The 9,682-nt window shown below is 42.2% G+C and overlaps 1 protein-coding gene and 1 non-coding gene across 2 annotated transcripts; one reads left to right on the forward strand and one right to left on the reverse strand.

Moving 5' to 3' along the window:
* Positions 1 to 2,609: 2,609 nt before the first annotated feature.
* LOC110881494 lies at positions 2,610 to 4,900 on the reverse strand. Its single transcript, XM_022129728.2, has 3 exons — positions 4,664 to 4,900; positions 3,403 to 4,328; positions 2,610 to 3,294 (listed from the first exon to the last, which is right to left on the reverse strand). Exons 2-3 carry the CDS (start codon positions 4,323 to 4,325, stop codon positions 2,610 to 2,612), a joined length of 1,608 nt encoding a protein of 535 aa, XP_021985420.1. The 5' UTR covers positions 4,326 to 4,328; positions 4,664 to 4,900.
* A 4,462-nt stretch (positions 4,901 to 9,362) lies between these two features.
* On the forward strand, positions 9,363 to 9,468 carry LOC118483561. Its single transcript, XR_004870852.1, has one exon. It is a non-coding gene; the product is annotated as a small nucleolar RNA R71 (small nucleolar RNA).
* The last annotated feature ends 214 nt before the right edge of the window (positions 9,469 to 9,682 follow it).

The following is a 9,682-nucleotide window of genomic DNA, read 5'->3' on the forward strand; positions in this document are numbered from 1 at the left end:
TCAAGCAGGTCAACACGCGCAGCAGCCTGTCTGCACTTTCAAGAACTTCATGGACTGTCGTCCAAGTACCTTCAGCGGCACAGAGGGGGCAGTGGGACTCCTCCATTGGTTTGAAAAGCTAGAATCAGTATTTGAAATGTGCGAGTGCCCTGAGGCTTGACGTGATGTCGTGGGTCACGCAAATTTAATCCCTAAACAACTGTAGTTAGTGGTAGTAGGGTATCGAACTCAGGGAGTATGTGGAAAATGTGTTGATTGTATAGCTTTGTAATTAAACTAAAATTAAACTAAATTGCAGAAAATTAAAATTCAAGATTATGGATTGTTGTTTTAGAAAACTAATTTAAGAACTAAATCAAATCAAAGTTGGTTGTGAACAATTAGGAGAAAACAATGATCACCCTAGGTTTCAGTTTCTTTAAACAGTTGTGTGCAATTTCACTAGAAAGAGTTACATAGACATAACTCGTGTATGTGTGATTGAAGTGATAAAAGGGGACAAAGTACTCGGATTAAATAATGCGAGGTTGTTTCCCGATGACCTATTAACCAATAACCAACCCTAACCCTTCCCGTGATATCTCGGTTGCCAACGGCACCAAGAACGTACGATTAAGACTAGAAATTGTGATATGGATTAACACACTACAAACAATCAAACATACACCATGACATTCAAGCAACGCAAGATATCATTCTAGAAATGCAGAAATTAAACACACAAAAGTCTTAGAAACATTCACCTAGGATGATCACCGAAGAGTTTAGCCGGACATGGCTCGGTGAATCATCATCAACATCAATCTCATGTTCATAAAGATTAAAAACACAAACCGAATGATTGGAAATGTTCACAAAGCAAGCAAGTACTCCAAAATCGCCCCCAAAGTGTCCAAGAACCGTCAATGATGAGAATAATACCAAAAGACACCCCCAAACCGAATAAAACATGGCAGTTACACATTTGCGTTCAGGCTCCACCGTAAATTACGGCTCCACCGTAATTTACGGTGGACATCAACTTGCTACGGTGGTGATAGTCTGGTTTACGGTGCAGCATAAATTGGAAAATGGGCCACCGTAAATTACGGTAATACCGTATTTACGGTACCAAGTTGCCTTCACTTCTTTGTTTAAGCTCTTGTTCTCCTTTTGACCCGTTTTCCACCAAAGCCTCCAAAAGCTGCCTTTGTTCCATCTTTTAGCTCCTAATTCGTACCTGAAACATAAGCATCGTAGTTATCTAATTCAAGATAATTACATAGTTAAATGGAGGATTATTTCATATCTTAACATGCTTAAGGGTTGTCCCAAGGACCACCCGTCACATCCCCACACTTAACCGTTGCTTGTCCCAAGCAACTCATCAACATAGTTTCAAAATAAGTGATCAAATCAAACCAAACAAAACATTCAATTTCTTTACCAACCCCTTTTTAACGCCCAAGCAATGCACCCCTCACAAATTCTCTCCTCTCGGCTACAAGTGGAAACTAGCAAAGATAAGCTAGACACACATTAGGCAAACGGGTGGTTGCACAATCATAAGCTTGTACTTGAATCAATCATTCTCCTATAATGGGTCAAACATGAATGCAAATCAAAGGGACTTAAAGGTTATAACGTGGCTAGGTGTATAGGGAGGAAATGGAATATATATGAGTAGCGAAAATTCGACCCGGTCTTTTTATTACAAACATCAAAAACCAACTAACAAATACGCACTACTATATACAAGACAAAGAAACCTTCTCTTTTTTTTCCGTTGCTTTTCCCTTTTTTTTTCTGTTTTTTTTTTTTTTTTTCAAAGCATCATACAATAACACACTAACCAAACTACTTCAAACTCACAAAACTACTAATTCTATCACTAATACTACAAGACCGGGTCAAATTTGGGTGAATTTTCAAGTAAGTAACTAGGGGAAGCAAATGATAAGCTTTAAAGGCACAAAATGGGCAACTAAATGTCCAAACCCCCTCCCCTCTCGCAACCATGCTCATATGTATAATTAATGAGGTCCAACCCCCCAAATCCCACACTCGCTCACACCAACGACGAGGCTACCTAATGCCCTTATCCTTTCTACATTCATGTCTAACTAAGGATTCAAATCGCATTCAAGCACAAGTTCTAACGCATCCCCACCCATAGCCACTCTCATCAAAGATTATTTATGTACACGTGTGGCTACCATTCTCACCAAGAATGAAAAGGATAATAAGGGTTGCCGGTGCATTAACTTGGGATAAATTAGGGCGTCAAGATTTCACATTGTTTTGCTCGGCTTAAAATTTTTCAAAAATCTTCAAAAAATTCCCCCCATCCCCACACTTGGGATACATTGTCCCCAATGTATGGCTTTGGGAGGTTTTGATCACTACCTCAATCAACATCCACGAAAAGCTTTTCATCTCAAACCTCAAATTTCTTTTTGTATTTTTTTTATATTTTATATTTTTTTTATGTTTCTCATTTTAAACACAACACCACCAACCAACCAAACCCAACAATCAATCATATGATCAATCACCACCCATCCTCCCACCATAATCAACATAAACCAACAAACATATACAAACTATACAAGAGAGAGAATACCACCTGATCAATAATAACGCGGTCCTGGGGGCCCAAAGATGGACGACATCATATCGTTCCACTCTCCAAACCCGAATGAGCCGCTACTGCTTCCCTCTTGTTGTTGTGGTCCCTCTTGCCGTCGTGGATCAAGCCACTGAGAATGGTGGAGCTGTGGGGTCGCATACGAAACGCTGCCATCATACGGTGGCAATGAGGCATAATCCACATGTTGTGGATCCTCAACCACCGGCCTTCCAGCATGCCAATCCGCATGCATCCGCCTCATTTGATCATCATGATATCTGTTATTAGCATCCACCTCTCGAGAGTATGCGTGGGTCCGGTGCCATGATTCATTGCGGTCAAAGCTATGTTTAAGCGCCCGCTCAATACTAGCGCTATTCCGCGTGCCTTGATCAAATAACGACCTCTCCGGACCCGACCAAGTATCAAAGATGGCCGCCGGCGGGCGTTGGCTCTCGATCACCTCCTGCATTGAACCACTATAAGCCCACCCCGGCTCATACGGTTGCTGCGCGTAGTCGTAGAACGTACCACCATGACCACCATGAAAAACCCCAAAACCAACATTTGCACCACCCTGTGGCTCGTCTGCGTAATCATCATCCCCACTCGGAATCAACTCTTCATCGCTTTCAGGTTCATCCGGTTCTCCCGGTAACAACTCCCTTGCACCCAATTTCAACGCCCTCCACCGTTAACCTTCCGATTTCAGCTTGTGATAACGTTCAGACGAAGTATACATCCAAACATTTCCCAACCTATCCAAAGTAAAAGGCAGGTGCCTTTTCGTTAACCCGCGGTCTTCAGATGTGAGTGCCTTCTGCTGTTTCATTAAACCCGTTATGATGCGACAGTATGGGACAATGTCTCTCCCGTATTTGTTCCGGCATATCCACAAATGATGCATAATCAGGTAGCGTATTGGAAAGCGTGGGGACCCATGCATCAATGAATACAGAACAGGTATCTCTGGAAACCTCACCTGTTCTTTATCCCCTCTTCTTGGGATGACATTAAGCAAACAGATCGTATGCAATAACTTGGCTTCTATCTTCAGATTTTTTCGGTATAACACGCCACCATACCTACCGGGCAAAAACAAATCCGCCAACATACTGTTCCATGTCACGTGCTTCTCTGGTTTGAGCAATAAATCATCAAGCGTGGGAATCATGTACTCCCTAGCTGGAAGACTATCATATTTTCCCAACTTCTTCAACGTATCGAATGACATTTCAACTGGTACCCCATGTACCATCCCAACCAACTTCATTTGTGATGGCCTGTGGAAGTTGTGACATTTAAGTGTTGCCATCCACTCCTGAATCTCAGTCATAAACAAATTGCTCTTATCTTTATCAAAACACTTGAGTGCTCCTTCCCAACCCAAAGCACGGAACTTATCAAACACCCCGAACTGGCCAAACTGGGGTTCATCAACCTCTTTTTCACAGATAAACGCGGCTGCTTTATTTTTTAACTTGTTCATGCAGTCGTTATACAGGGTTGGCTGCCAGATTTCGGGTTGGTCATCCAACGACCCCGAATTCCACACCGGTTTATCACTTGGGTCTAACTGCATCTCTTCTTCTTCCTCGCTTTCGCTTTCACTAACCCTACCCATATATTGCCTCTTCTTTGATGGTTGCTCCTTTTCCTTGCCCTTGCCTCTTGATGAGGATGAACTTGAACCCGGCTTTTCCTTTGTCTTTGCCATTTCCTACACACATGAAGAAACAACAAAACAAACACAAAAATTAAACACTCTCTTCACACATCATCCCCACACTTGCTTGTTGCCATGATTGTAGATGTTAGTGAACCCAAAATGTATCAAGAATTTTTCAAAAATTGGGCATGGTGTCTCTACAATGTAGAGCATCCCAAAAGTTCACTACTTTAACAACAATTCATACATCTACAACCATCAACCATGTTCAATAACCAATTCCATACTCATATCCTAACAACAAGCAAGTGGGCAAGAACATATAACCTAAATCACCTCGTTTTTCACAATGCATCACCATAATATAGCAAAATAAGTGTTCATACCTTGTTTCAAGATGAAAGGATGCTTGTGAAACTAAAAATCCCAAAACCCCCAAATTATCTCAACCTAGGGTTTTGCACTTTGACCCCAAAATCGCGTTTTCTCTGGATTTCCTCCTCACAATCACAAAGCTTGTGAAAAATTAGTCGATTTAGACCAAAACCTCACTTGATTTGGGCAAGGATTGAAGATTTTATGAAAGAAAGAAGATGGAAGAAGAAGAGGGATGTGGGTTCTTAGAGAAGAAGAATGTGGTGAAAAAGTGAAGAGAAAATGGGTGGCTAGGGATTAATCACGTGACTATGCTTGTTTGTTTTCGGTTTTATTGTTTTTTTTTTTTTATGTAAATGCAGAACCGAATCGACGGAAACGAGTTTACCGCGTACCGTAATTTACGGTCTCACCGTAAATTACGGTGAGACCTGGATGTCAAATGTGCACCGTAATTCAGACTGTTTACACCGTAAACCCCAAGAATTTTCACCCTTGACCGTAAATTACGGCCTTACCGTAATTTACGGTAATCTCTGGACTGAAATTCTCACCGTAACACAGGAGGTTCACACCATAAAAATCCAAAATTTTTTAACCCCCACCGTAAATTACGGCTCCACCGTAATTTACGGTGGACACTGGGCATCCATTTTTTGATAAAACTTGAGGTTTATGTGACCAATTTTTTTCAGATTTTTTAAATTTTTCGATTTTTTTTTTTTTTTTAAAAAAACTTGTAAAAATTACCCTACCCCCTCAAAAAATCCCGTGTTGTCCTCAACACAATGTAAGAGCAATTCGCAACCCGAATATCCCCACACTTGTTTCGAACACGGACTTCGAGGAACTAAGGCAATTGTGCAACCATACAAACAAAATAAAACGAAACTACTATGTACACTACCACCAAACCTGGGCCTTTTATGGTTGTTCCTCCTCGACCGGGCGTAAGATGTAGCCCGCTTTGTCAAGCTCCAAGTTGTTGATGTCATTGCCATCCAAATACGGCTTTAACCGGTGACCGTTCACCGTTTGTTGTTTCAATGTTCGCTCGTCTTGAATGTCAACATCTCCGAACCTTCCCACTCGTCGGACAACGTAAGGGCCCATCCACTTGCTCTTGAGTTTCCCCGCGAACATTTTCAACCTTGAATTGTATAACCACACTTTTTGACCCACTTCAAAGTTCTTCTTCTTTATCTTCGCATCATGAACCTTTTTCAGTTTGTCTTTGTATGCGGATGCACACTCATACGCTTGGTCCCTTATCTCTTCAATTTCATTCAGTTGAAGCTTCCTCGCCCGACCCGCTTCATCATAGTCCGCATTCACTTTACTAATGAGTGCATGCAAGCACTATGATCCGAGTAAACTACTACCTTGCTTCCCCAAATATATGAGCGAAACTTATCCAAAGCGTACACCACTGCTAGTAATTCCTTCTCGGTTGTGGTGTAGTTAAGTTGCGCTTCGGATAAAGTTTTGCTTGCATAGTATATAACCACCGGCTTCTTGTCAACCCGTTGACCCAAAACTGCACCAATAGTGGTATCGCTTGCATCACACATTATCTCGAACGACTTTGACCAGTCAGGTGGTTGCAAGATAGGCGCCTTGACCAAGTGTTCCTTCAAAACATTAAAAGCTTGCATGCACTCATTAGTAAAGTCGAATGGGACATCTTTTAATAACAAATTGCATAAGGGTTTGGTGATAACACTAAAACCCTTAATGAAACGTCGATAAAAACCCGCGTGTCCCAAGAATGACCGTACACCCTTAACATTTTTAGGAGGTGGCAATGATGAAATTACCCGTATCTTTGCCTTATCCACCTCCATCCCTCTTTCCGAAATCACATGTCCCAACACAATGCCCTCTTGCACCATGAAGTGACTTTTCTCCCAACTTAGCACTAAATTTTTCTCAACGCACCTTTTTAAAACATTTTGCAATTCGTTGAGACAAGCATCAAAAGTAGTGCCAAAAATGGAGAAATCATCCATGAATACTTCGAGCGACTCTCCAACCATGTCCGAGAAAATACTCATCATACATCGTTGAAAAGTTGCCGGAGCATTACACAACCCAAACGGCATTCGCCTAAAGGCAAAGGTGCCATATGGACATGTGAAGGTGGTCTTGTGTTGGTCATCCGGGTGTATGGCAATTTGATTATAACCCGAATACCCATCTAAGAAGCAATAATATTTTTGACCCGACAATTTTTCAATAATTTGGTCAATAAAAGGTAGCGGGAAATGGTCCTTAGAAGTGGCGGCATTCAGTTTTCGGTAGTCAATACACACCCGCCATCCGGTAACCGGTCGGGTGGCAATTTGTTCACCACTTTCGTCTTTGACTACTTGAATGCCGGCCTTCTTAGGCACAACTTGGGTGGGACTCACCCAAGCACTATCCGAAATCGGATAGATGATTCCCGCGTCCAACCATTTAATTACCTCCTTTTTTACTACCTCCCTTAGGTTCGGGTTCAACCGCCTTTGAGCTTCTCGTGTCGGTTTGGCATCTTCGGTTGTGATAATTTTGTGCATGACGATGGATGGACTAATTCCTTTGAGATCGGCAATTGTCCATCCAATAGCACCTTTGTTCGCTTTTAACACCTCCATCAAGGCTTGCTCTTGTGCCACTTCCAAATTAGAGGCAATAATGACCGGCAAAGTGTCATTATCCCCTAAAAATACGTACTTCAAGTGGCCGGGCAAGTCCTTGAGCTCTAACTTTGGTGGTTCCTCCAACGATGGTTTTGTACCCGAATCAATTTCCACCGGTAGACCCTCGAATTGATGGGTCCATGGTGGTCTACCTTCTTTCATCGCCATCACATCTTGTGCTTCCTCTTCAACCCGTAATGCATAAGCATGTACCTGTTCAGAAAAATCACACAGGCAAATATCCAAACCATCCTCCTCATACTCATGCGGGTTGCATCCATCTACTATGTCTGCCATAAAACACTCATCAACACCGTTAGCATTAGAATTGTTAGTAAAAACATTCAAACGCATTTTTCGATTTCCAAATGCCATATCAACCGTACCAAATCTACAATCGATAATAGCATGTGCGGTGCTTAAAAATGGCCGACCCAAAATTATATTTTGTTGTTGTTTAGGGTCCGCCGATGAGTAATCCAAAACTAAGAAGTCCACCGGGTAATAAAACTCATCAATTTTAACAATAACATTTTGAACCATACCCCGGGGCAACTTATGAGACAAATCGGCCAAAACAACCGTCGTCTCCACCCTTGCTAATGGACCAAAGTCATATTGGTCATATAATCCCCCCGGTAAAATGCTAACTCCGGCTCCAAGATCTAGCAACGCCTTAGCCATTTGAAAATTACCAACTTGTACATTAATCAATGGCGTGCCCGGATCTTGGAGCTTAGGAGGAAGCTCCCCATTCAACACCGCACTCACTTGCCCGGTCAAATCTACCCGCTTAGGCACTTTTTTCTTGTTTTGCCTCTTTTGTGTGCATAATTCTTTTAAAAATTTTGCATAAGCGGGAACTTGTTTTATTGCATCAAGGAGTGGGAGATTTATTTTAACTTGTTTGAACATATCCCACATTTCCTCTTTTTGAGGACCTCTTGACACAATAAAATTTTTCTTTCCCGGGTCAAGTAGGGCCGATGGGAATGGAACTTGACTCGGTTCACCCTCACTTTTTTCATTCTTTTCACTTTCACCCAAACCCGTTTTTTTATTAATTGGTTCTTTTGGTTTAACCGGTGAAAGTTCATCATCACTTTCCATTCCCGTGATATCCTCAACCACCCCCTCGACCAATTCGGGTGACAAATTGGCCTTAAACTCTTTCCCACTTCTTAGAACACTAACATGGTTAATATTAACATTACCTCGTGACGAACCATGTGAAGGGTTTACCTTAGTGTCGCTTGGAAGTTGACCCTTACCTTTCTTTAGTTCCGCCACATCGGTTGCTAATTGCCCCATTTGAGTCGTTAGTGACTGGATGCTTTTATCACGAACCTCGTCTTTTTGCATTCGCACTTCGTCTAGTTGGTTCCGTTTTTGCATCTCCATTTGCATGCTCTTTAGCATCTCCATCACCTCGTTTCCACCCGAAAGTGCCCCTTGTTCTTGACCCGTTTGGTATTGTTTTTGATACCCTTGGTTATTCCCGCCTCGGTACCCACCTTGATTATTGTAAGATGGCCGTGAACCAAAATTGCCTTGGCTACCTTGGAAATTCGGGTTCGCTTGATTTGACGGGTTCCCATATCTAAAGTTCGGATGGTTTCTCAATCCGGGGTGGTAGGTGTTGGAATTCATGTTGTTGTAATTCCTACCACCTCCTCCTTGACCTTGACCTTGAACCGCATTGACTTCCTCGTATTGCCCTTCCAACATTCCTTGGCAATTTTCAGCCGCATGACCTATTTCATTACACAAAGCACACACATTATATATTTGGTTAGTGGTTTGAACATTACCATCATCTATGGCGTGCACTTGTGGTCGGTTAGTGGTTGGTCGGGCTCTCCTTGAAGCTTGGGCCTTCCTTTTTGATGTAGTTGCCATGCTTTCCAAAAACTCCCAATCTTCATTCTCATAATTCGTTCCAAACGTCCCTCCGGTGATAGACATTAGATCACGTGCGTCTTCGGCACTCAACCCCTCATGAAAGGCGTTCATCAACTCCCATAACTCAATTCCATGATGAGGGCAGTTTTTAATCATCATGTTAAAACGCTCAAACGCCTCATGGAACATCTCACCGTGTTGTTGTTGAAAGCTTCTCAATCCCTTCCGCGCATCATTGGTCTTTTGGGCGGTGTAGAATTCATCCAAAAAGGTTTGTTGCATCTCCCCCCATGTATATATTGATGCCGAAGGCAAAGTGTAGAACCACTTCTTTGCCTTATCCTCCAAAGAAAACTGAAATAAGACTAACTTGACTTCATCGGCCGAAAAACCTTGACTCCCAAAAGTGTTGCAAATTGAGTCATAGGCCTCTAGATGGAAATACGG

This window comes from Helianthus annuus, chromosome 10 (assembly GCF_002127325.2).
Source record: "Helianthus annuus cultivar XRQ/B chromosome 10, HanXRQr2.0-SUNRISE, whole genome shotgun sequence".
NCBI lineage: Eukaryota > Viridiplantae > Streptophyta > Magnoliopsida > Asterales > Asteraceae > Helianthus > Helianthus annuus.